This window comes from Porites lutea, chromosome 6, assembly GCF_958299795.1.
Source record: "Porites lutea chromosome 6, jaPorLute2.1, whole genome shotgun sequence".
Lineage (NCBI taxonomy): Eukaryota > Metazoa > Cnidaria > Anthozoa > Scleractinia > Poritidae > Porites > Porites lutea.
In genome coordinates this window covers 2,194,969-2,222,026 of record NC_133206.1, presented here as the reverse complement: position 1 = coordinate 2,222,026, position 27,058 = coordinate 2,194,969, and the positions used below count along the sequence as shown (strand labels likewise).

General features: G+C 39.4%; 4 protein-coding genes across 4 annotated transcripts; all 4 read left to right on the top strand.

Annotated features, from left to right (window-relative positions):
* Positions 1-270: 270 nt before the first annotated feature.
* Positions 271-2,493, top strand: LOC140941424 (uncharacterized). Its single transcript, XM_073390423.1, has one exon. It carries the CDS (start codon positions 656-658, stop codon positions 2,273-2,275), a length of 1,620 nt encoding a protein of 539 aa, XP_073246524.1. The 5' UTR covers positions 271-655; the 3' UTR covers positions 2,276-2,493.
* Positions 2,494-8,431: 5,938 nt separating this feature from the next.
* LOC140941417 (uncharacterized) lies at positions 8,432-10,388 on the top strand. The gene has a single exon (XM_073390418.1). It carries the CDS (start codon positions 8,473-8,475, stop codon positions 10,090-10,092), a length of 1,620 nt encoding a protein of 539 aa, XP_073246519.1. The 5' UTR covers positions 8,432-8,472; the 3' UTR covers positions 10,093-10,388.
* Positions 10,389-14,362: 3,974 nt separating this feature from the next.
* Positions 14,363-20,581, top strand: LOC140941578 (uncharacterized). Its single transcript, XM_073390596.1, has 3 exons — positions 14,363-14,621; positions 15,814-16,763; positions 19,330-20,581. Exons 1-3 carry the CDS (start codon positions 14,456-14,458, stop codon positions 20,551-20,553), a joined length of 2,340 nt encoding a protein of 779 aa, XP_073246697.1. The 5' UTR covers positions 14,363-14,455; the 3' UTR covers positions 20,554-20,581.
* Positions 20,582-23,268: 2,687 nt separating this feature from the next.
* On the top strand, positions 23,269-25,521 carry LOC140941221 (QRFP-like peptide receptor). Its single transcript, XM_073390201.1, has one exon. It carries the CDS (start codon positions 23,446-23,448, stop codon positions 25,042-25,044), a length of 1,599 nt encoding a protein of 532 aa, XP_073246302.1. The 5' UTR covers positions 23,269-23,445; the 3' UTR covers positions 25,045-25,521.
* The last annotated feature ends 1,537 nt before the right edge of the window (positions 25,522-27,058 follow it).

The following is a 27,058-nucleotide window of genomic DNA, read 5'->3' as shown; positions in this document are numbered from 1 at the left end:
GATGGGGCGATAGTTGTATCACATAGGTTAAGGGTTCGAGTCCCGTACAAACTTGAATTACAAAACAAAAAAAAACGGGCAACGGGCTTAGGAATAGTGGTCCTTGATGAAAGTCTTCAAAATTTGATGACTTTGAAGTCTTCAAGTATAACATCAGTGAAGTGGATCTTAGTATGCTATTAGATGACAATAACTGCTCAAACTGCTCTCTTTGCATTTCTTAATTTTTTATTTCTATGGATACATTTGTGCATATTGTATATAGTTCTCTTGAATTTCTTATTGGCTTATACTCTACATAGTTTTTCTTAATTTCTTAATTCTTATATTCTCTTTCTTACATTTTTAATTAATTAATTGATTTATTCTTTTTTAACTTATTTTAGTGTCCCCACTTAGTGGTTATACACCGCTACTACAGTTTTGACACTTTAATAAAGGTATCATCATAATCATCAATGCAAATATTGCGTTGCGTTTTAGCGAGTTTGTTGACAAGAATTCAAAAATCAGCTTTTGTACATCCGCTTTAGCACGTTCGTAACCACGATTTTTTCAGTTTCCTTCGCTTCATTAGTATTTCAGTTCGGTTTCGTCAGAGCCGTTATTCAGTGCAAATAGCGATTTTGTGATAGCGCTTCATCAAGGAAGGAAAATGAGTAGCAGTACAGTGATAGACGTGTTTGGTCACATTCTTTACAGTTTTACTCGAGGTGTAACGGAGCACTATAATCCAGATGAACCGGAATTTACTGAGGAATCTTTTGGATACAGTCCTCTGGAAAGCACAGGACGAGAGTGGTATCTTCATCCTGTTGAGGAACTTATTTACCAAGAATACAGCGACAGAGAAGCAACAAGCCTTGACTATTTGGCCTCTTATAGTTTTAATATAGAAATACACGACGCAAGTTCTATAGAAGAGAGCACAAACACCCCGGGGACACACCAAGATGACGGCATAACCATGGCTTGGAGGCGACTGAGACCCTGCATTCAACGTACTATTTTAAAATCAATGTACTTCGGAGCTTTGATTACGCTTTTAACATCTTTACTTGTAGGGATGATATACACGCTTGTATCGTATATATCCCTTAAAACTATCCACACCTGTCAATATACCCCGTTAAACTCAACGTCACTAAAGGTGCAATGGGTGAGGACAATGTCGGAAGTAGTTAGCTGCGCTTTCCTATATATCTGGTTCTTCGCACTCTTAAACTTTCTCTTTCGACCCTTTCAGTTACGCGGCATTAAAAGAAAACTGTTCTTTGTTTGCCTTATTACATATATTCTGGACACCATTTTTCGTGTTGCCCTCCAGGCTCTAGGGATATCTCATTCCTACGTTTCGTATCCAGTGAAAATTCCTCTCACTGCTTTGTTTCTTATCAATCAATGTTTGCAAGTTTATGTCTTAACCAGATACATTTGTACAAGTTCACGAAAAAAAATCAGGGCTCAGTTGTTCTTCAAAATGATCTCACCAACTTGCTTTGGTTCCTTGAGTTTTTTCCTTGTGGCTTCCTTGATTTATCCGACATACAACAAAGCAGATGTCGATAAAAAACTACTGATTGCAACTTTCGCCCCTCTAGTGGGAGTTCTTGTAAAGGTTACCTCCCGTATTTGTGTTCAAACGTTGTATAACATCACTCATCCGGGGTATTCTTACGTATTATTATCGCCGTTGTATTGTGCATCAGCGATCGTTTTTCGAGTTTTGCAAGCTGATCTTGGTAGCTTATACGACATTGTCATCCTGGGAATAATTCACGGCGCTGCAGAAGTCATTGAACGAAGCACCATGGTTTTCATTGATCACATTTGTCACATGTTGCGGAAAAGGAAATCAGCACCTTGGGGAAGTTTTCGTACTCCTCGCCGTGAAAGACTCATGGCAGATATCGCCATCATGAGTATGTTGTATGAATCAACTGCCATTGTGTCTATGAATGGATATTTGTACTTGTATCAATTTGTATACCTAAAGGGCGAGTCCTTCGTTAATTTACTGGAAGCATTCGCAATTCAAACCGCAGTCTCCCTCGCGATTGAGTGGGTGTTTAACAGCGTTTCTGTAGCGATTGAAACTCGTTATCAAAACATGCCTGTCATGGCTATTTGGAGAAGAAGATGGAAGCGCCACATTTTAGTAGCAATCGTAAATGCGGTGCCAATGGCTCTTTGGACCAGCACTAATATTTTAGATATTTTACATGGACGTTTCACCGAAATCTCAACTGAGCCATGCAAAATGCCATTTACTTGAGAACATTGGATAAAACTTTTTATGAAAAAGTGAATCACTGGATAATGTAATGTTAGAGCTCCGATCATGATTGGCTTAGCCTTCATGGTGCATGCGTCATTATACCATGCTCTCCAAATATGGTAACTGCACGCGTCTGCTCAAAATTTGCTTGTTGGATATGACATGGTTATAGCCAACTCTGCGGTACGCTCCTTGTTGGCTAAGTACCATTCACATCCAAAGCGCGCTGGTGGAAGAGTTGTTAAATATAGAATCTATCAAAGATTTACTTGCTGTAACGAGATATCAAAAACGAATTAAAAAGAGGGGGTCATAGTGCTGACAGTGGTCTCGAGTTGGGTGGGTAGAAAACTAAGACCTAAGACCTAAGACCCAAAAACGAAGACCCCCTCAAAATCACTTATAAATATCTAGAAACGGGTATCTCGACCTTAGATGTGTAAGAAACAACAATATCTTCAATTAGTATATACACACTCAGTGATCTTTGTAATTCAAGCAATCTGATTGGTTAGCTATCTCGGACTATGACGTTATATTCACCGCGCTAGGCGGTGAATATAAAGCCGAACAAAATCGCTGTCGTGAACTGGGTGTTTTGCCAAAGTTTCAAAGTAAAACCTTTTTGAAAATACACGAATATCCAAGTGCTGATGACTTTGAAGGCAAGAAAAGACTTCATGGTGTTAAACAGCGTGATTTATTGTGAAGTGGTTTACTTTAGCTGACTTTTTGTACGCTCGAAGCTATGTTTACCACTACAGAGGAAAACGAGGTCGCTTTGTCACTGTTTTGTGATTTCGGGATTTTCTCGCAAGACCAATTTTGAAGTTAATTTGTGGAGAAGAGATGAAGGCAAATATTTTCGAAAATTGTACGTGCCAGCAAGTTAACAAGTCAAAGAACTTTGGAGATAAACAACGCTCACCTTGATCGCAGCCGCTGTTGACAGCATTTGCAAGAAGCGACGAAGAAAACTTTCTCATTCACGGTGAGTTGACAGAAACAAATAAAGCTCTAGATACTTTTCTTCTCAGAATTGGGTAGTAATTTAAATTTTCGGCGTTTTCTTTTAAACCGTTGATGCTAAAGCTTACAAAACTCGATACAAAAGGATTAAAACTATCATTTGCCATGTTTGAAGATACTGTAAAGATCGAACTTTTGCGCATCCACTGTTTACGGCCTTGTGCTCACGCATGAATTTTCACCCGTCAATCAAACTAATCGTTTTTTAATGGTTTCCTTTCTGATTCTGTTGAGATCACTTCGTGTGAATATACTAAAACAATTATTCACCTCAGGCTCAGTTAATATTGTTGAATAATCCCCTCGACTTCGTCTCGGGGATTATTCAACAATATTAACTTCGCCTTCGGCGAATAATTGTTAATTATACAAAATTTCGACCAGAGTCTTCGTTTTCTACACAATCCCCCCGGTGTGTAGAAAACGAAGACCCCCCTCAAAATCACTTGAAAACGGAGGGAAACTGCTTTTAACGACCTCTAGAGACTAAAGGAGTGTAAGAAACAACACGGCTCCTGACGATTTGGCTCTTTGGAGCAGCACTAATCTTTTAGATATTTTGCATGGACGTTTCACCGAAATCTCAACTGGGCCATGCAAAATGCCATTTACTTGAGAACATTCACTTTATGTAGAACCTATCAAAGATTTACTTGCTGTAACGAGATGTTGAAAACGAATTGGAAAGAGGGGGTCACAGTGCTGACAGTGATCGCTTCACTTGAAATTTATTTACTCTCGAATTTCAGAGTAGCTTACATGAGCTAATATCTTCGAGGAAAGAAATAAGTTAAATACATAACAAGAATACACTATATTTAGTTTTAATAAATATATCTAGTTATAACCCACCGATTAGTTTTCGAGCGATTTTATTGGCTATTTTGGGCCACGTGTTAGCAAATCGGAGGGCGGGTATTAGACGATACACCCGTCCGTGTCGACTCATTTACCCTTTGATTTTTGAATGAATGAATGAATGAATGAATGACTTGTTTATTTAAACCTTTTGCACCTTAGAGCTGAATTGCAGGTAGAGGTCAGTTAAACAGAAACATTAATAATTAAAACACTAGTAGTAAGTACATTTTACGGTTACAATGGCAGGACAGTAAATGATCCATTTGAACGTGTACAGTAAGCCGAAGATTAGTGATCAATTCTGCATGCTTTGATTTAAAGGGAAGATTGGGTTTTCAGGACTAATTCTTTGACAAAATTGACACAAGTATCTTCGCGACGTTGCCTTATAAGCGCGCGATCCATGCCAGTGCGTCTTAGTATGACCTCGTATGAAGTAAAGGGATGATAATGGAGAGGGCGCGCTTCTGGATTTTCTCCATGTCATTGGCGAGGTAGTTAGGGAGATTAGTAAAAGCAGCGGCTGCATATTCAAGTACAGATCTGTCAAGTGAACAATATACAATGATGATGGGATGGAGTCCACTCTTCCACGCGAGGGAGTGCCCCTTTCTTTCCACGTGTTAACTTCCGGGAATAATCAGCATGATTATGAATGATTATGAAAGATCAGTTGGGGAAAATCTCTGCAAAGTGGTGAAAATTTAAAGACGTTTGTATGGTTGGGGCAAGTGTTTGCCCCCCATCATACAAACGTCTGTAAAATTTGGTGACTTTGAGGAGCTACGTCTTTGTTAGTTGTCAACAAATCACTTTCAAACTTGACAATTTTACTAAACGCCCTCTTTCCAGCAGAGTCGACGGATTTTCTCTGACTTATCCGTAAAAAAAGTTGAAAAAAAAAACAACTTAAAAAGGTCTATTTGAATTGCCTGGCATGTTAGCCTTGGTCAACCTGGTCAGCGGAAGTATTAGACCTTTGTGATTTTTGGTGGAGCCTGGGACTGATACCGCTCGACTTTTTCACTTGCTCCTGCTTGCTGTTACACCATCGGTCGCAATATTACCACTTTTGCACGTCAATAAGCGATTTCTGTGGATACTTCAATATTGTGAAGCATCATTCGTAGGTCAAGAAACATGGATTGCTGTACAGAAGAACAACTGGGTTCTGGGTCTGGGTTCAGAACTTACCCTGAAGCTTAGGATCATAACCTTTTCCAGTTATGATTCTAGCTCCGGCCCCCTGCTGCAAGAGCTAGGATGGGACGGGCTTTCTATACGCAGAATTAAGCTCCTTGCTACAGAAATTTTCAAGGTGTACAACAATATGGCAATTGACCTATGCCAAATATTTTTGAAAATGAGGTCCACTTTTGATACTAGGGGCTCCTTTTCTAGATTTCAATTGCCTCTTCCCAAAACCAATTCAGTATGACAAAAAACGTTTTGACCTTCAATTTGCGAAAAGAGGGGCCCGCAGAAACGATCAGTGGTCTGAATGAACTGAAAAGGTCAGTATGGTGGATTCGTTTATTTTTATTTAAGATTTTTGCGACTGAAAACCGGATAGATTACAATTCGTTCATCTTCAACTGTTCAAGACCCTTTCTAATTTAAAATTTCTGTCACAACTAACAATCTCACACCAAGGACAGTGAAATTCAACCACATGATCAGTGATGCATTGCTGGGGTTGAGGTTCCGAATAGCTGGCCATGTAAAAAGTTAATGCCTAACCGGTCCCTGCTAAACTACTAGTTTGTCAAAATAACAGTGTTAGTGACATTCGAAAGACCCCTGTCGGGTTAAAAAACAACTTGTTCACACTGTTGAAGCCTATAATTTCCAACCTTCCATGCCTTTTCACTAGTTTATGATACTAAACCCGTGCTGCTCTTAAAATTCGTCTCTTATGTGAGTGAAAAATAATTTTGTCAAGACTTCGCCAATTTTAACAAGCTCAATAGTTGAAAAATGACGAGCAATGTGTGATCCAGCTACCGTGTTACCTCACAATTTGGCAAATGCCCTACAATTTTCCAATAGGCTGAGCACCCTTAGAATCAGTTGTAAAAAAACAAAAGCACCAGCCATAGCATCGTCCTTTTATCACCAGGCTCCACAGAGGCTACATAGGCGGATATCTCTAATTCCACTTTTTGGTTCTTTAAAGTAACACAGTAAAGTTGACGACAGAGACTGTATCCTACCTAGTTTGTTCGGTCATCCAGCATTGCGCAGGGTAATTATGGAATTTGTGGATTTTTCGAATGTTATTAGCCCTAGCAGAGTTGGATCGATGTGTTTCCGAATAAACACGTTCAACACGGTCAAAGACAATGAGACGATGAGGCAAAGGCAAGCGGCTATTGAGAGCCGCCGCACAAAAGCGGCCGTCTCGTAATTGAACAGCTAACAGGATCAGGAGTGGGTGAAAAAAATACATAAACAAACAACAGAATCGATGGACCTAACCCCCGAAGCGATATAAAGCTTCGTGCCAGGAAAATCAAAAGAAATTAGAGGGTCTTTGAGGGCGCTGTAATAAGCGAGCACGTGTTTGGCATAGTGGAGCCATTAAGCGCACATGTCCGCATGTGCACTACTTCCGCATGGCTCAAAGGGTTTTGACTTGTACAAAGACGCACATCCCAATATTTGGCATCTTTCACCAGCTGTAATAGGGTGATTTTACTTAACCCCTGAAATAGGTAGTAGAATACTACGCACTATTATGCAGTAATTCTATTGTCTTATTATGTTTATTTACCGCCATTTTGCACTAGTTGTTATTAACTGTTTCTCGAGTCAAGTAAAATCGCTATAACACCCCATTGTGGGCCAATCACTGAGCGACCCTATACTACTATCAGAGGTGGATGCAAGAGAAGGCGAGCATGCTTATAAATGAGTTTATGGCGGGGGCGGATCTAGGGGGAGGGTGCAGGGGGTGCGCACCCCCCCCCCCCCCCTCCTGAGATGACCTGCGGTTTTCTAATACAGCTAGCGGTATTATGCAAAAAAAAAACACTATGTGGTTTATTGGTGTTGAAGTAGAGCAAGAGACGAGTGCACCCCCTCCTAAAAAAAATCCTGGATCCGCCCCTGTATGGCTGCAAGGTGAGGCACCCTTCACAGTTAAAAGAACCATACATGATGCCAAAAGTAGTTTTGTCTAAAAAAGCGAGACATGGTCATTCTACGTACTACGTGGTTTTCGTAAGGCCGGTGTCTTTTCGGTGTCTTTTTAGTCTTCTCTATTACGTCATTTGGTGATCACAACCATCCAGAACACCAAGAAACTACTCCAAGCCGGTTTGACACGACACTTGACCTGGGAGAGACTGGGGGCAGATTCAATGCTAGTATAGGTCTCTGAGATTTCTCGAAGATGATATTCAGCGTTGCTGTAGCGAAGACGCATCTGATCAGAGCTAATGAGCGGGTCATGACGAGGCACGGATAAGGTGAATCATTATCAGTCAAATGCTTTATGGTTGGTAGGTCCAATCTATTGGACCAATCTGAAGTTGCGTCCATAACTGCCATGATCCTGCTGTTCCTATATATGTTTTTGATATATACTCATTGTTTCATCGTCCTTTCAATGACTTGTTCTCTGTTGGCTTGTTAGCTCAGTTGGTAGAGCGTTGCACCGGTATCACATAGGTTAAGGGTTCGAGTCCCGTACAAACTTGAATTACAAAACAAAAAAACACGGGCAACGGGCTTAGGAATAGTGGTCCTTGATGAAAGACTTCAAAATTTGATGACTTTGAAGTCTTCAAGTATAACATCAGTAAAGTGGATCTTAGTATGCTATTAGATGACAATAACTGCTCTAACTGCTCTCTTTGCATTTCTTAATTTTTTATTTCTAAGGATACATTTGTGCATATTGTATACAGTTCTCCCGAATTTCTTATTGGCTTATACTCTACATAGTTTTTCTTAATTTCTTAATTCTTATATTCTCTTTCTTACATTTTTAATTAATTAATTAATTGATTTATTCTTTTTAAACTATTTTAGTGTCCCTACTTAGTGGTTATACACCGCTATTACAGTTTTGACACTTTAATAAAGGTATCATCATAATCATCAATGCAAATATTGCGTTGCGTTTTAGCGAGTTTGTTGACAAGAATTCAAAAATCAGCTTTTGTACATCCGCTTTAGCACGTTCGTAACCACGATTTTTTCAGTTTCCTTCTCTTCATTAGTATTTCAGTTCGGTTTCGTCAGAGCCGTTATTCAGTGCAAATAGCGATTTTGTGATAGCGCTTCATCAAGGAAGGAAAATGAGTAGCAGTACAGTGATAGACGTGTTTGGTCACATTCTTTACAGTTTTACTCGAGATGTAACAGAGCACTATAATCCAGATGAACCGGAATTTACTGAAGAATCTTTTGGATACAGTCCTCTGGAAAGCACAGGACGAGAGTGGTATCTTCATCCTGTTGAGGAACTTATTTACCAAGAATACAGCGACAGAGAAGCAACAAGCCTTGACTATTTAGCCTCTTATAGTTTTAATATGGAAATACACGACGCAAGTTCTATAGAAGAGACCACAAACACCCCGGAGACACACCAAGATGACGACATAACCATGGCTTGGAGGCGACTGAGACCCTGCATTCAACGTACTATTTTAAAATCAATGTACTTCGGAGCTTTGATTTCGCTTTTAACATCTTTGCTTGTAGGGATGATATACACGCTGGTATCGTATATATCCTTTAAAACTATCCACATCTGTCAATACTACCCGTTAAACTCAACGGCACTACAGGTTCAATGGATGAGGTCAATGTCGGATGTAGTTGGCTGCGCTTTCCTATATATCTGGTTCTTCGCACTCTTAAACTTTCTCTTTCGACCCTTTCAGTTACGCGGTGTTAAAAGAAAACTGTTCTTTGTTTGCCTTATTACATATATTCTGGACACCATTTATCGTGTTGCCCTCCAGGCTCTAGGGATATCTCATTCCTACGTTTCGTATCCAGTGAAAATTCCTCTCAATGCTTTGTTTCTCATCAATCAATGTTTGCAAGTTCATTTTTTAACCAGATGTATTTGTACAAGTTCACGAAAAAAAATCAGGGCTAAGTTGTTCTTCAAAATGATCGTACCAAGCTGTTTTAGTTTCTTGAGTTTTTTCCTTGTGGCATCCTTGATTTATCCGGCATACAACGAAGCAGACGTCGATAAAAAACTATTGATTGCAACTTTCGCCCCTCTAGTGGGAGTTCTTGTAAAGGTTACCTCCCGTATTTGTGTTCAAACGTTGTATAACATCACTCATCCGGGGTATTCTTACGTATTATTATCGCCGTTGTACTGTGGATCAGCTATCGTTTTTCGAGTTTTGCAAGCTGATCTTGGTAACTTACACGACATTGTCATCCTGGGAATAATTCACGGTGCTGCAGAAGTCATTGAACGAAGCACCATGGTTTTCATTGATCACATTTGTCACATGTTGCGGAAAAGAAAATCAGCACCTTGGGGAAGTTTTCGTACTCCTCGCCGTGAAAGACTTATGGCAGATATCGCCATTATGAGCATGTTGTATGAATCAACTGCCATTGTGTCTGTCAATGGATATTTGTACTTGTATCAATTTGTATACCTAAAGGGCGAGTCCTTCGTTAATTTACTGCAATCATTCGCAATTCACACGTCAGTCTCCCTCGCAATTGAGTGGGTGTTTAACAGCGTTTCTCTAGCGATTGAAACTCGTTATCAAAACATGCCTGTAATGGCTATTTGGAGAAGAAGATGGAAGCGCCACATTTTAGTAGCAATCATAAATGCTGTACCAATGGCTCTTTGGACCAGCACTAATATTTTAGATATTTTACATGGACGTTTCACCGAAATCTCAACTGGGCCATGCAAAATGCCATTTTCTTGAGAACATTGGATAAAACTTTTTATTAAAAACTGATTCACTGGATAATGCAATGCTAGAGCTCCGATCATGATTGGCTTAGCCTTCATGGTACATGAGCCATTATACCATGCTCTGAATGTTCTCCAAATATGGTAACTACACGCGTCTGCTCAAAATTTGCTTGTTGGATATGACATGGTTATAGCCAACTCGACGCTACGCTCCTCGTTGGCTAAGTACCATCTCACATCCAAAGTGCCCCCACTCGTGGAATAGTTGTTAAATATAGAACCTATCAAAAATTTACTTGCTGTAACGAGATAGAGCAATATTTGTGTGAATGATGTTGTAATTGAAACTAAAGATAACATCATACTTCTAGGAGTAGTGTTAGATTCTAAGCTAAATTTCTCTGAGCATATAATATCTATCTGTAAAAAAGCCAGCCAGAGAATTGGTGTTCTAATGAGACTACGTAATCTAATTCCTATGAAATCTAAGTTAATATTATTCAAAAGCGCGATATTACCATTCCTCACCTACTGTCACCTAGTGTGGCATTTTTGCGAAGCAAGTGACACTCGAAAGCTTGAAAGACTACAAGAAAGAGGACTTAGAGCGGTTTTCAAGGATAATAATTCTAGTTATGAACAACTATTAGAGAAGGCAGACCTGCCCACACTACTAAATAGTCGCTTACAGGATCTGTGCATCCTTATGTATAAAGTAAAGCATAAACTGTGCCCTGCGTATACAAGTAACATCTTTAAAGAACCAAATAGTAATTACAATCTGAGGCAAGCAGATTTCTCTATACCTAGGTATGAGACAGTCACCTACGGCAAGCAGTCTATTAGATATCTAGGGCCTAGGCTATGGACAAAACTACCCAAGAGTATTAGGGACGTCACAACCCTAATGTCGTTTAAAAGCAAGATACGCCAACTCAATATAAGTGAACTTTTAGATGATGGCTGCGCAGGCTGTAGCCTTTGTTCATTTTGACTTCTGTATATTTTTACTATAAATCTCGTAATTAGATAACTATAGATATTTTACCTACTACTGTATATAGTTTTTACTTTGTATATTCTCCCCTAATTTGTGTCCCCAAATTAGTAAAGGGATTCTTTTTTCCCTGGCTAGACGGCTTTGACACTTTAATAAAGTTTCTATCTATCTATCTATATTAAAAACGAATTAAAAAGAGGGGATCACAGTGCTGACAGTGGTCGGTTCACTTGAACTTTATTTACTCTCGAATTTCAGAGTAGGTTACATAAGCTAATTTCTTCGAGGAAAAAAAGTCGTTAGGGACTTGTCAGAAATTAGCAGGGGGGGGGGGGGGGTGGAAACAGAAGGAGGGTCACAACTTTTTGAGACTGCAGAAAAGGGAGGGGTCATGAAAATGGGCCGTTAAAAGGGGAAGGGTCATGCAAATATGTGTCCGCGATCATGTAGAGGTTCACCCACAGAACAAAAAAGAAGTTCTTTATTTTGTAAAAAAAAAACCTGGGAGAAATAGGAGAGTTGAGTGATCAGCTGTCAGAATCAGAGTCGGACTCTTAATGCTGTCATCTAAAATGTATGTATATGGCATTATAAAGAACAGATTAGAAATACATTTTGAGCTTTCATAATACTGACTCACCCTAGTGTATTACAAGAACTAGATTTTATCATTTATACAAGAGGGGGAGGGTCATGATATTTTAGGCCAAGATCAAGGGGGGGTTAGCAAATTTCACTCCCATTGCAGGGATGGGTTTCCTCATTTCCGAACCCAAATTTAAAATTCCCACCCTCTCCTCCCTTAAATACATAACAAGAGCACTCTATATTTATAGTTAAAGTAACTAGTATTAACAAATATATCTAGGTACAGGGAACCACCTCTCAGATTTCGTGTGAGTTTATTGGCTATTTTTGGTCACGTGGTGGCAAATCGGAGGTCGGGTATCGAGCGACACACCCGTCCGCGTCGACTCATTTGACCTACAATTTTTGAATGAATGAATGACTTGTTTATTGACACCTTTTGCTGAATTGCAGGTACAGGTCAGTTAAACATAAAAAATTACAATTAAAACGCTAGTTGCACAGTAAGCCGAAGATGAGTGAACAATTCTGCTTTGAATTGAAGAGAAGATTGGGTTGTCAGGACTAATTCTTTTAACAAAATTGACACACGCTTCTTCGTATGAAGTAAAGGTCATAGGCTCCTGATTGGAGAGCGCGTTCGATCTTCTGGATTTTCTCCATGTCATTGCATGTTGGCGGGGTAGTTGAGGAGATTAGTAAAAGCAGTAGCTGATCGAAGTACAAATCTGACAAGTGAACAGTAGACAATAGCGAGATCATCAGGACTGCACTCTTTCACGCGAGGCAGTGCTTCGGGCACGGGCTAACTTCCGGGAATAGAACCTTTCTTTCCACAAGGGGATTTCATTGATGACGGCCGTTTAAACGCTACCCAAGCGTGTGTGATAATGGCGTGAGCTCGATAATTTAGTTTAGTTGAGATGAAGCGTTTTTTTTTATTATTAAATAGAATTCTTTTCCGAATATATGATATATTTTTAATGGTATGAATTTTTTCAACCGAAATTAAGTGTCTTTTTTTAATCAAAAGGAATAATATAAATCGTGCTTTGCCTGAATAGTTTTTTAAGTGATGAAATTAATTGTCAATAGGATTTTATAGTTAGCTTTGTTATCAATTTTTATTATAATAATTATTATTATTATTACTGATCAGTTTCGAAGGATCGGATTCCACTTTCACATGATTTTAGGGTCCGATTATATCCGAAGATGTCCGAAGACTTCCGAAGACGTTACGAAGAGTTCCGTCTAACACGAACATGGGAACTCAAAGGAACAATGACTTCCCTATTAAAAAAAAGAGAATTCGGAGAAAGTCGATCATCACATAGACTCTTCTTTTCTCTCTTTGGTTCTGGTTTCCTTAAATAAGTAATATATTTTTCAAAATGTGTCAGTTAATGCTGTAATGGTTCAAACTTTTCCACCAGCGGTGACAAATCGGAACACAAGCGTGAGTAGGCGTGAGATCCAACTTTTCGATCCCCAGGTGTGACAATCACGCCTTAGGCGTGACACTTGGCAAGTATACACTCAAGTACGCCAAGGAACTGAATCAGGCCAAGACACTGAAGTAGGCCAAGACATTTAAGTAAGCCAGTTATGCATCAGTCAATTCCACCTGCGCCCAGCCCCCCCCCCCCCGGGCAACTGCGGGGCATTTGCCCGCCTTGTCAGTCCCGGGGGTGGGGCATTTGCAAATTTTGCACTGCCCGGGGGCCGGGCATTTGCCAGCCCCCAGGTCGTTCCCGAGCTTTTGACACGCACGCGGTTTCCCATCAGAATATAACTACAAAGAAGGTTTTACTGGAAAAAAAGCAGATTGGCTCGTCTGTAAAGGACAGGAATAAATTGTAGAGGGTTTTAAAGGCATGTTCTCGATTTTTCATGTATGTATGCATTTCTTCATTGCTTATAAAGCCAGAATTACGCAGCGAAATTGTAGCTATCGATGTGAATCAACATTTTTTGGTTATTGAATCAAATTTCTGTTGATATATTTGAAGAACGTCCTTTCATATTTATAAAACTATTCACAACATATAACATTACAGCGCTCTATTAATGTCTAAAAATGTCAATAATTTTATATCAATACTAAAACCATAAACTGCTGGTGCATGTCGTTGCGGCGTGAAGTCTTAATTAGAGTCCTCGCGCTATTACAAAGGAAGACGTTAATTGAAACAAAAAATCGCACATTAAAATGCTTAAAATGGCACTATTTGACTGTTCGATCAATGAAAAATGTTGCAGTGTTGACGGAGGACGGGGCATTTGCCCTCTTTTTTCGTCCCCACCCCGGGGGATTTGACAGCTCAAGAGTCCCCATCCCCGGGAATTTGCCATCCAAGGCAAAAAAAAATGCTTATGCCCGGGGGTCAGCCCGGGGGGGGGGGGGGGGGGGGGCTGGGCGCAGGTGGAATTGACTGATGCATTACCTCAAGCACGCCAAGTTACTGAAGTAGGCTGAGACACAAAAGTAAGCCAAGACACTCAAGCACGCCAAAACACAGAAGCAAGCCAAGTGCCTAAGTAAGCCAAGTACCTCGGTACACTAGGAGAAAGGCTGCACTCCAAGAATCTATATATCGGTACACTATAGGAATCATATATGAAGTACCTACCGACCGTTGTGTTGTGTTGGTACATTTTTGGGGCCTGGGACTAATATCGCTCGAGTTACACCATCGGTCGCAATATTTTCTCTTTGGCACTTCAATACGCGATGTTTGTGGATATTTCAATATTGTGAAGGATCATTCGTGAGTCAAGGAACATGGATTACTCTACAGAAGAACAGCAAATGGAAGTTGAAGCTCTGAAATCAATCTACGGGGAACAGTTTACTACAGGAGGAGGAAGCGCGGATAATCAACCTGTCTTCTATGAAGTGAAAGTTGAGCAAGAAAACACCAAGATTAGCCTTATTTTTACAATCCCAGGTATTATTCTTCATTTTTGTTATCAGCCTCCTTAAATTGCATAATTCTTCATTTCATACTCAGCAATATTCAATAAATTTACTAAACGTCTTATCTCAAATTAATAATCTCAAAATCATGAAGTTTGAACCTCCCCAAATCCTTTCATTATCCCCGTCACTTTGAAACCCTAAGATTTCCTTGACCTTTCAAGCCTTTAATTAAGTACGCTGGTGATTCATGATTTTTTTAGGGATGAACCACGGGGTGCAGGAAATCTTACCAACCCAAGTAAGGAAAAAATTATTGCAGAGGGAGAAATCCCCTCTTTTATTTTGAATTAACCCACACGTTTTTGACCCAAAAATTGCCTTTGGAAGCGAGTCAGGCTGTTTTCTGGTCATTGTTTGGCTTTTTAAAATGAGCAAAAACCGCCCAAAACACCTTTGATAAGTCCAGTACTCTGTGGTCTTCCTTTTTCAGATGCAAAATATCAGCTTCTCTCAAGTTCACGCATGTGCAGAAAGCAAAATTTTGAGGTAGTTTTAGGGGTTTAAAAGTGACAAGAGGCCAAAATTTCGCAAATCGCTGTTAAATTTGTTAGTTGAGCACTCTGTGGCCTTTTTTCCAGATGCAAAATATCAGCCTCCAAACATTTGGGCATGCGCAGAAGGCAAATTTTTAGGTTTAGCAGTGACACAACAGTCTTGAAATGTACTTTTCACTTTCTCTCCTCTCCTCTTCTTTTGCTTTCCTCGCCTCCATTAAAACTGAGTTGGTCACAAGGAGTGGAAGGGAAATAGATCTGTTTCAAATGTTGCATTTTACATGTGCTAAACTTGATGCTAATGAAGAAAGTTAACAATGTTCTTACTCATTTGCAAATAAGATTTTGGAAAAATTCCTCAGTACTTACTCAAAACTTACATGCAAGGAATTTTGATCAGGATAAAAAAAGCTTTAGGAAACAGATTTCGGTTCCATTGTTTTTCAAACATGGTAATGGTTCTGTATGAGAAATGATTGTTACTGTTAAATCCTAGGGCTTGCATGTAGTTGGGACTGAACCTGATATTTGATATTTGGTCAAGATTTGGATCAGAGAGGCATAATGAGTGCATTGTTTTAGCTGACATAAACCATGTACAATATTTCGTGTTTGCTGTAGTCAATTTGTTGATATTCAATGTTTTATTATTGTGTATTATTCAAGAGAAATATCCAGAGGTACCTCCATCCATCAGCATAACACAAGATGGTCAACCAGTTTACACAGAACTTGAGTCTCTGCTTTACAGCTGTGCGGAGGGACAGAAAGGGGAAGTTATGATTTACAATCTTGTAGAAGAAGCTACATCCTGGATACAGAAGCAAAAAGTCACTGAACTTAACCCTTCACAAGCAGAGGAAAGCCCATCAGAAAATGTAGAAAACACCTGCAAATTTTTCTTGGAAGGAAAATGTAGATTTGGAAGCAAGTGCCGTAACAAACATGAGGGGACAAGAAGTTCTAAGACTGAAAAAGTAGATGAATCACTGCACTCACAACTCACATGTGAAAACACGGCAAAATTATTAAAAACAACTGATAATGAAAAAAAGTCTCACATAGCATTAACATCAGCTGAAAGGTCAGTGAACAGAGATATCCAGAAGGAGTCTTGCCCCTCTAAAAAGAAACCTCCAATGAAAACAGCCAGTGATGTCATATCAAGAATTATTTGGGATGATGAGCTGCAGCCAAAAGACTTCATGGTTGGTTACCTCGATCGTTTCACTGGAATCATGGAAAAAGGTTTTGGAGAGTTCTCATGGGAAGACCTTGCTTCAGTTGATCATTTTGTTGATCTTGCTATACCTCGACACAGAATCCAGTACTTTAAGTACCTTGGAGAAATAGTGTGGGACAAAAGGGAACGTATTGATAAAGTCTTTGGCTCTACAGGAAGCAAAGAGACTATTTTAGATGTGAAAGAGAGATTCAGAGGATCAACCACAAATGAAGATAATAGTAGTTTTAACGATGTGAGGGAGTTTTCTGAAGCAGATGAATCAAGTTACACTGTGCCTGTTCTCCCCGAACAACTGCGTGAGGAAAAAGGTCCAAATTATTTCATTGCTGTACAGATTTCAGACTCTGAGGTAATCAACAGCATTACTAAGGTAGGTAAACAGATAGTCTGTTATTACTGTGCATTAGTTGCTAAATAATGATATTATTAAACCCCTTCCATCTGCTGGTAGGGTAGGTAATGGTTGCAGCTAGGGAATGTCTGAGGAATCCAGTAGGGAGGATTAACAGGGTGAAAACATTTTGCTGTGAATCTTACTTTACTTATGGCTGTCCAAATCTCCTGTGTCTTTTATTCATTGTTTTAATATACTTAACAAGTACCTAGAAATGTATTGCTCTGTTATTGCCTTAATTGCAGTTTTCCTGTTCTTTCTATAAACCTCAAAATGCGCCAGATTGCATCTCCAGGCCCTATTTTAAAAAAATTTTCAGGCAGAGCATACCCCCAGACCTCCCTAGGGGGTTGCACCCTTTCAATGCTGGATTGTCTGATGCTACTTTTATTTGGCAGCTAGCTACTCAAAAATATCTGGAGAACACTGTCTGTAAGACTTTAAGGTCCAAACATTTTTGTCTGTGGTGGAGTATTCTCTTAAAAATCTTTGAGTTTATCTACCACTTGATCTGTGTTTCAAAGCAAAGTATTCAAGATTTTTTTCAGCCCAGGGAAAATACATGTAATCTGGCAGCGGGCAATTTTGCCATTTCTGGTGCAATAGTTGCCACCTACTCAACACTTATTTTTAGTAATACTAAACACAAACCACACAAATGTGCACCTTTGCCACCTTTTGTCTGTGGTTATCTTGCCTACTTTTGTAAAACATTTTGACTGCCTGGGCTGATTTGTTGAAATGGGGTTTTATATTTAAAATACACAAAAGCTTCCAAACATGGGCAATGAAATAATAGTAATAATTCAGTTAACAATATTAATAGTTTTGTTAATTTTATTAGTAGTATTTTTATCAAATATTATTATTATTATTAAATAAAAGAAGATCATTGCAGTCACTGACTCGTCCTCAGCCATCGTGCACTATCTCTTCTTCACTCCGTAGTTCCTTAAATATGATTTTCCTTTTCTTCATTAAAATTAATTATTATCAATAGTAAAGTCGAACCTCCATGTGTGACCACCTCTCACAGGTGCCTGTCTCCCATGAGCAACTGCCAATCCAAAACACCAAAATTTTCCCAGTTAAAGCCTTACAGTTGGAACCTCTAGTAAACGACCACCTCTTGTAAGCAACCGCGACCACTTTTTGGGCCTGACAATTAACAATTTTCCATTGTTTTTAACCTCTTGTAAGCAACCACTTGATGCATTCTCTGATCTCTATTTTCGCTGGGTGCACTATTATACTTAGAATATACCAAGACGTTTAGTGACAACATGGAACTACACATATCCTTACTTAGACATTGCATGCAATAAATTATCTCCCATAAAGCAGATGTACCTGGACCTCTTCTTGGAAGAAACACCCTGTATTTTGATTCTTGTAAACAACCACCTCCTGTAAGCGACCACCTGTCTTTGCATTTTTGGTGGTCGCTTACAGGAGGTTCGACTGTATCATTATTGAGGCCTGGATGGCACATCTCTACATACCAGTACCTAAGTCCCCAGCACAACCACCACTCCTGCTGTTTGGGCAGTCACAACTTCACATCCGTCCTGGTCTAGTTATTCAATAGTAACTGTGATACCGTAACTCCTCTATTAAACCCCCAGGGGTCTTGTTTATTTCAAACACATTTAGGGGGGGGGGGGGGGCTTAATAGAGACAAGGGCTTATTTTAAAAGGTTGACTTATTTACTGTAATTTAGCGAACATGGTAGTGTCAGATCTCTGTAAATAACTAAAAGCTCAAGTACAAGAAGTAGAAGGTCATGCAGCTGAGGATCAAAAACCAATCCATGTTTACACGATCTTTCATTTATTAGTGAAGAATAACAAGGGGGAGGGGAGGGGAGGGGGGCTTATTAGAGAGGGGGTGGCTTATTTGACAGAGGGATCTTAATAGAGGATTTAAGGTAGTTATGCAGTAGTACATGTGATAAAGTTAGCACAGTATCCAAGTGCAGGACAACTTGCTTCTGCAAAGCGTTTTCAGGGCCAGTGTGACATCAACTTTCCAGGGTTCGTACAGAGTCTTGAATTATTGAAAGAGTCTTGAAATTTGCCCGGCAATTTTCCAGACTTGAAAAAAGGCTGGATGAAGTCTGGAAAATGGTAAAAGGTCTTGAGATTTGTTTTTCAAAGCTGCAACAGGTGCTCCGTAAGTGAATTTTTCCATCGTTCTGGTCAAATCGTATTTAATCTCGCTCATACGTTTGCAGCGCGTCATGAAAAAAGCATTATTCCTGTGTTTTTTTAAGGTCTCTGTTGATCAACTATTTGATAACCTTGAGTCTGGAAAAAGAAATTATTGTTTTAGAAAAACGTCTGGAAAAAGTCTTGAATCTTGGATCCACAAAATAATCTGTACGAACCTTACCTCCCTGGTAGCTTGTGTACAGACCCCTCCCCTCAGGAAAAATCGGGGGCCGGGGGGGGGGATCTGTACACAGGCTACTCGCTGAGCAGTTTTCTTCCCTAAAATAGTTGACTTCTCATAGTCTAAGAAAAACTGCTTTTTTGGTGACAGATCCAAAATATGATCCAACCAGAAATAGCACCTAAAGGGCAGTACAAGTTAATTCCAAGCCAAAGACTGCATCTTACATTGCTAATGTTGACGTTGGATAGTGAAGATGATGTTACAACTGCCAAAAGTATCCTCAAGTCAGTACAGCCCGTACTGGTGTCCATTCTTCCCCTGAGCCACAAACTGCGATTTAATGGCCTTGGACAGTTCAGTGGTAGAGTTTTATATGCCAGTTTGGAGCCTGACGAAGGATTGTTCAAGCTTGTGCAATTCCTGAAGTTTAAGTTCAGCAGGGCTGGGATCGGTTTGGAAGGAAACAGAAGTGATTTTGTTCCACACGTGACAGTCATGAAAGGAACTTCAAATGATTTTCTGGTCAGTGATGAAATTCAGAAAAAGCTGTCAAATTTAGTGAAAGCCAACCATGAAATTGGAGAGCAAAGTGCGCATTCCCTCGTTCTCTTCTCGAGATTTCTTCCAAGGGATGTTGATGGTTCTTACCATAAAATATTAGCAGTAGAAAACTCCCTGAAGTCTCTCTCTTCTACCCTGCCCAAAAAACTTCTTCAGCGCTTAAACTATTTATTCGAAAGGGGCCAACTCTGTGATGATGAGAGAAACGAAATTCAAGAGCTCATTCAATCGGTAGGTGCCACAAATATAGAAAGGGGATTTCGAAGATTAACCGAACTAAACAATCAGTCTGAGAATAAAATAGTTTTGATAATGAGAGGTATTCCGGGAAGTGGAAAAACACATCTTGTTGAGAACTCAGTGGAAGCTGTTGGAGATCGCCAAGGATTTGTCTGTTGCAGTGCCAGGCAGTTGTTCCACAAGGCTGGTGGTTCTCCCCTTGATGCTGCTGAACTAAATATAGCTGAGGCTTACTGTCGATCTTGTTTTATGGATGCCATGGTTACGGATCGTCATTTTGTTGTTGTGGATGGTGTCCATAGCAACTGTCAGCAGTATACCGTGTTCAAGTACCTCGCAGCCGCTTTTGGTTTCACTTGTCACGTGCTTGAGATAAGGGTTACCAGCCCCGAGGATATCAAAACATGTCTCCAAAGTGCTGCTTCCGGAATACAAATGGAAGATCTTCTTGATGATGTGCAAGCCTGGGAGGATGATCCTGGTGCTGTTGTGATTGAGCCATGGTTTAAGAACTGTGATGTTTCGAAACATAAGTCCATATCATTGAAACAATTGTTAAAAACGTCTTAAAAAGTGTCATGATTATTTACTAGGGAGCTTCAGATGAACAAAGCAATAACTTTGCATCATGCTGTTTTGTACATTTTTTTTTGCCGTCACTGCACAACGACGAAGTGAAAATGCCTATTTTCACGTTTTGTGGAGGACGTGAACACAATGACTTTCTTTTTCTTTTCCTGAACTTCGATACAGTCTCTTAGAATTCAACTCCAGAAAATATTTCCAACATTTGACGAATTGAACGAGATGGAATAAGCGCGATAAAGTTTGAAGCAGCGCCAGTTCACTTTTTAAGTGACGTTTTTGAAGCTGTTGCCGTCCGTCGTTTTTGCTTAAGCTCTCTATTAACTAATAGCAGTGCCATGTGGCACAAGATTCCAATATGTGCTTAATATTTTATATATTTGTTGTGCCAAGAGTTTTATTTTGAATGACCTGAACAGTGAAGGCACAAAAACTTACCTACCTCCGTCGATTTACTACCCGTACTTGGTCTTGGTACAATTAGATTAACAACAACCATTGCAGTGGGGCGGCAATCTAAGTCAGTTTATTGGTATACCCGATAATGTACCATAAGAAACCTAGCTTTTTCCCTTTCCATGTCTCTTGGTCTAATGTCCACACTTCCTTGATGACAATATTGGTGCGTGTACTCGCTTTAACTTTGTATTATCAACACTACCATTCTTCCTTCAACACTATAATCATTTAATTTCTAGCGATTGTACTTTAGGTTCCGGCAGTGATAATCTACTAGATACCATTGACTTTCAGTTTTGAATCCCCCATAAAACACTCTGTTCACCCTCCACATTTTGCGTAAGTTGTTGTTTTCAAATGCCCAAGGAATATGCATTCCTTCCAGGAGCTTATGAAAACAATGGTTTGTGCAAAATTTGGGGGTATACAAGGTGTGCTATGGGGGATTCGAAAATAGAAGAATAGACCTTATTCACGATCGATACCCGTCATCTTTAAGGACTGACTGGATTAAAGAACTTTCGTGTGGTTTCTCAGGGGGCAAACAAGTGAAGAAAATTTGCCAATGCAAGAAATCGCGATCGAGTTTGCTTATTCTAGACAACAGAAAATGAAGAAATTTTCATCTTAAAGACAATTATAGCAAATTATGGGTGGAGGTGATCATTGTTACTATTTGGATGCAGTAGCGACCGTAGTTGTTCTCACAACAAACGAAAAGAACGTAAATCTTTTCGAAATTCGAACCGTTCATTTTGAATGACTATTAAATCGTCGTCACGTTTTGATAGAATAAGCAAACTGGACTGCGATTACACCTATCGGTAAATTGTCTCTCTTGTTTGGTCCCTGAATTAACATGTGACATAGCGTTTAACCCATCGATCCTACAGCGCATGGAAAGATGGCGCCGGGTATCGTCTATTAGCGAAAAATGATTTGTCATGGACGCGCTCCAGCTCGAACCTGCAGGGGACAAGGTTGGAAAAACTTGCGATCAGTGCCTCACAGAAAATTACCGTAAAATTCCGAAAATAAGCCTCTCCATGTATAAGCCACTCAAACCTGTAACGTAAAAAACCCTCCGTTAAATGGCCCCTCCAAATATAAGCCCCTGGGGGCTTGTAATTGGAAAATTGCCCTCAAATACAAAGTAAAACAAAGCAAAAACGGTAAATTTACTTCCAACTATAAGGCTAGCCCAATCGATTTTGAGACGCAAATTTCCCTCCGTAGATAAGCCCTTCCGAATATAAGCCCCTCAAAAAGGGCCTTTGAAAAATATAGGCTCCGGGGCTTATTTTCGGAATTTTACGGTAGTTTACAAAGTTTTAGCATGGTTAAACGAGATACCACGTTGGGAAGGGCGAGAGAGAGAGAAAACCATACTAAACATGTTTTCGTTATTGCTCCGATTATTAGGATTGCTTAAGGTTTTTTTTGTTCGTGATTAGTGCTTGTTATTTAAGAAGATGCCTGGCAAGCGCTTACCCATGGCAATCTTGTAATTACTTTATTTCCACCAAGCCAATAAGTCATGTATTATGTAACGCTGTCTTTTTAAATACTGTGAATAAGGAGAACATACTGTTAATCCGGTCACTTTCGAAAGCTAACTATTTCTTAACATATTTGTATTTCGAGCCCGCGAGAATTTGGTAAATAAAGACATTTCATGTAATTTGCTTTTCGTTCTTTTTCTAAAAGAGTAGGTTCGGATGATTAGAGATGTTTTAACGTTAGCTCATATCCGAGGCAGATGGATATGAATTCAAAGTAATTACCATAACCTGAAGACGAATTAATAAAACATCTCTTACTTCGGAAAAGAATAGTTTCCAAGTACATGGCACCTGTACAATTATTAGTACAGACAGCTTCAATGACAAAATACGAATTGAAATGTCTATTCTTCGCATTGTGTTTTGTTTTATTAGTATGGAGTTGCCAAAATTGTAGCAGAGATCGAAACCGTGCTGTGTAGGTTTCACAGATGTTGAAGGGTAGCCGGAAAAAAGGATGGGACTTTTTTATTGAACATAATAAGAAAAATTAAAGAGCTAAATTAGAGAGAGCCTGAATCTGATGCTTGTTTAATAAACAATATTTTAACGTTATTTTAACCATGTACGTCTTCTTTGGAAAGATTATCTGCCTTTTATCTGGTGTATCAGAAAACGTTTCCAAGTAGAATTTGTGGCACTTTTCTCGTTAAAAAAATCAACTGGGTCCAAAGGGTTATTCCGCTGTTATTTGACGAACGTTGCATGGCTTTGGTAGTTATTTGCGGTGCTGAATATATAAATATAATTGCAGGGTGTTTCAAAACACATTTATTTAGCTTTTGTGTTGTATAATTCGCCCGTCGCACGCCCGAGATTATAATGGTGTGCCGATTGCTTTTCAAGCCGGAGACAGATGGCCGACAGGCATTTATTTTCACATCAAGATAAAGACAATCTAAGTGTGAGAGCTGCCTCTCATTCTTCAATCACTGACCATTACAATCCTTGGGTTGATGAAACAGAAGAAATAAGCCAGCGTTATAATTACCCCTGGGAAAGAGAGCCTACTACCATGCGTGCAACGAATTTTTCGAACCTTAATGGCAGTCAAACCCAAAACATAACCGCAAAGGACCCTTTGGCTCCGATCTCGAACGGCACAGAGTTCGCAGAAGGATTTGATCGACTTGCTATCATTCAACTCATGTGCTTTCCCATCATTTCTTTTGCAGGCCTGATAGGAAACGTGTTAATATGCTTTGCTGTTTTCAAAAGAAGGCGTCTTCGTATCACCGATGTTTTCATTCTTAACTTAGCTGCCACTGATTTGGGTACGTGCGTAGTCAGCGTACCTTTTGACTTTATAGAGATTCTAGCCAAGCAATGGCCATTTGGAACCGTCCTCTGCAAAACCGTGTACCCATTACAAACTATCCTAATGGCGGTGTCTGTTTATACCTTGCTCTTCATGAGCTGGGAGAGGCATCGCTCTGTGATGCCTCCGTTAAAACCAAAACTGAAGGCCAAGCGTGCGTTTGCAATCATTCTCATGCTGTGGATCGCGTGTGTTAGTCTGGTTGGACCTTTCATAGCCATCCTCAGGGTCGAGATTGAGGACGGAAAAGCAAAGTGCACGGAGAAGTGGCCGGGAGAATACCACCCCAAAGTGTTTACCCTTGCAGTTTTCATAGTGTTGTATGTGCTTCCGTTGTTCGTGATCACTGCGAGCTACATCAAGATCAGTCAGAAACTCTTAAGGGACATACAAAGAATGAGAAAGGCAATTGGCGGCGACAAAAAGGGCAACGTCAAAAAGCCATTGACTCAAGCGAGGGCCCACAGAAATATGAGGATTGTCAAGATTTTTGTGATTGTTGTGATCGTGTTTTCTCTGTGTATGCTCCCTAATCACGTTATGTGGATATGGCATGACTTTGGATCAGGACAATATTATCAGTACTTTGATACTATCATTGTTTTTTGCTATATTTTGGTGTACTCCAATTCCGCGATCAATCCTTTTATCTTCGTATTTCTTCACCGGCGTTATTGCAAAGACATTTTCCGTAATCCCTGTGACGGGTTTAAAGCACTCGTTTCATGCGTCAGGATTGCGGAACGAGAAGAAAATAGCGATAAAACCCGCAAACAGACCAAACCTTACCGGGAAAAAACGCGCCGCAAAAAGAAACGGGCACCAAATACAAAACAAGGTGGTTTTTCACCACATAAACATTACACGATGAGAAGAGAGTTCTGGAACAATTACTGGCGCCAGGAATTAATTCCAAAGTTCGAAGCGAGAAACTTCGACCGCGCGCTTTGTTCCGAAAATGCACCCAAAATGTTTCACCTTATTGAAGAACACGAAAAGGATATCGATCAGAAGAATGATGATCGTGTTAATGTTTTGCCGCAGGCCACGAGAAAAGTGAGAGTTAACTTTGGTGAAGTCGTTCACATCGCGGATGAACGGTTAATTTTGCAAGGTGAGAGAGAATCGGTTATGTGACATACAAAGGAAAGTAAAAGAGACTTGAAATTTAGCGATGTTTTTACTGGGATAAATACATCTCAAACTAAACAAGAGCGCCCTAGAAGAAGTGAATCGAAAAGACAAAATGTAAAATAATAATAATAAATGACATTTATTTACAAGATTTATCTTCAAATGTAAAGTAAATGCATGTTTAAGACATTAGTTTTATCTATGAATATATTTAAAATCAAATACTAGCGGGAGAAGTCTATATAAAACTCATTTGTTGCTCAGTGGCGGCAGGATTCTTTAGTTTTTCTTTGAAATTAAGATAATAAGAAACGTCTGTGTGAGCAAATAAATCATTCTTGAAAAGAAAACCGCAAGCCGCTCTTGCAGATTAAACCTTGTTTAGTTCAGTCATATTCGGCTTCTTTGAGCCATATTTTTGTACTCTACAATTTAAGATTGATTATTTTGCTTTTTTTCTGATTGGGGCTTTGTCAAAAAATTATCTGTCATCCGTGGGGCGGTGGGGGCGGGGACGGAGACGGGGGGGGGGGGAATACTCCTTGATATAAATATAAGGGTCTGTGGGGTTCCAAAGCCACTATGGTTTCTCAGGTTTTTTGGTTTGAAATTGGGTTTAGATTATGACAGTTTTTGTCTAAAATAGGATGAGAAAAATCACATATTTTGGTGTGGAATTGAGGCAGGCTTTAAGAACGCGTGCTGTACTCCCCCATCCGAATTTTCCCGTAGGCGTATTCCCCGGAGGGAACGTTCAGAGTGTTTAAAAACTTATAAAGCCGCAGGAAAGAAGAAAAAAAAACAACAAAACCTACTAACAATAAATGATTATTGTAACACAGAAAACATCATCGATAATTTTACCTGTTTCTCTTTTTCCAACCAAACTTGGCAAAATTTATTTCGATAGTTATAGGATTGAATTTTCACGGAAGTTGATGCATGTTATCCAAAGATTTATTGCAGATGTTTCGAAAGTACAAGTTATGGCCTAAGTACCGAGGTTCTGATCTAAAGAGTCGTACCTCAGAATTTTTCGGTTTTTTATGTTTCCCTTTTGTGATACATATAGTGATGAAAGAACTAAGAAGCTTGTATTTTGATTGTAATAGTTTTTAGTTACTTTGATGCTCTTTGTTTACTTAGAAGACAATAAGTTACGTAATGGTGAAGACGGTATGGTTGAGCGAGATTTACAAGTGAGCGCTTTTGTCTATAACACGGCAGTGTTTTATTTTTCTGTCACCGTTTGGAGGTGGCCTTTAAAAGACAGATATAGTGTCAAAACGTGTTATGGAATAAAACTATTTGACGTGCCACACTGCAATTGGAGACAAAGTTTCTAGTAGCGTAGTACAGGAAATGTACGACATCTTTGCAGCTTTTAATAAAAGGAGAAAATTTTAATAGTACCTCATTTGTCACTTTTCTTTCATAATTCGTCAAATCGTTATGTATTCTTTAAACACGCAAAATGAATCGACATTAAATTTCATACTGTGTAGGAGGTATTATATAAATTATCCATCTCCCTGTGTTGTTCTTTATATTTTTTTTCAAGCTGTTATAGGTAACACTGCTCGATGTTAGAGTCCAGAAAAAAATCTAGAGACATGTTATCTGTCAAGAAAAAAAGAGCCTAAAATACTGAGTGCAAGGAGAAAGTCCAAGAACTTGCAATCAAAAGATGTAACCCGTTTTTTTTTTTTCGCTTTAATGTTAACCCTCCCTGTCAATGCAAAACCTGCCAGAGGTTTTGGCTTTTAAAAGGAAAGAAGTTTAGCTTATAGAGCGTATAGTTGGTACTATTTGTGTGAGCGATCTTTGAGCAAAATGTAAATAGTATGACACGCAAATCATTTACAAGACCCACTTATGGAAAACGATTTTATGGAAAGGTATAAAAGACATCCGGCTAAACCCATCTTAACCCACTGTTTAATAGATACTTTCTCTACGACGAAAATGAAAGCTTTAATTTTTCGTCGGCAAAACTGATTGTTTGGCTTATCAAACT

Bases quoted from the DNA above. Each gene is read 5' to 3' on its own strand.
- LOC140941424 (XM_073390423.1), top strand. From the start codon at position 656: ATGAGTAGCAGTACAGTGATAGACGTGTTTGGTCACATTCTTTACAGT.
- LOC140941221 (XM_073390201.1), top strand. From the start codon at position 23,446: ATGGCCGACAGGCATTTATTTTCACATCAAGATAAAGACAATCTAAGT.
- LOC140941578 (XM_073390596.1), top strand. From the start codon at position 14,456: ATGGATTACTCTACAGAAGAACAGCAAATGGAAGTTGAAGCTCTGAAA. The intron at 14,622-15,813 runs GTATTATTCTTC...GTATTATTCAAG, and splicing joins CCTTATTTTTACAATCCCAG to AGAAATATCCAGAGGTACCT. The intron at 16,764-19,329 runs GTAGGTAAACAG...TTTTGGTGACAG, and splicing joins TAATCAACAGCATTACTAAG to ATCCAAAATATGATCCAACC.
- LOC140941417 (XM_073390418.1), top strand. From the start codon at position 8,473: ATGAGTAGCAGTACAGTGATAGACGTGTTTGGTCACATTCTTTACAGT.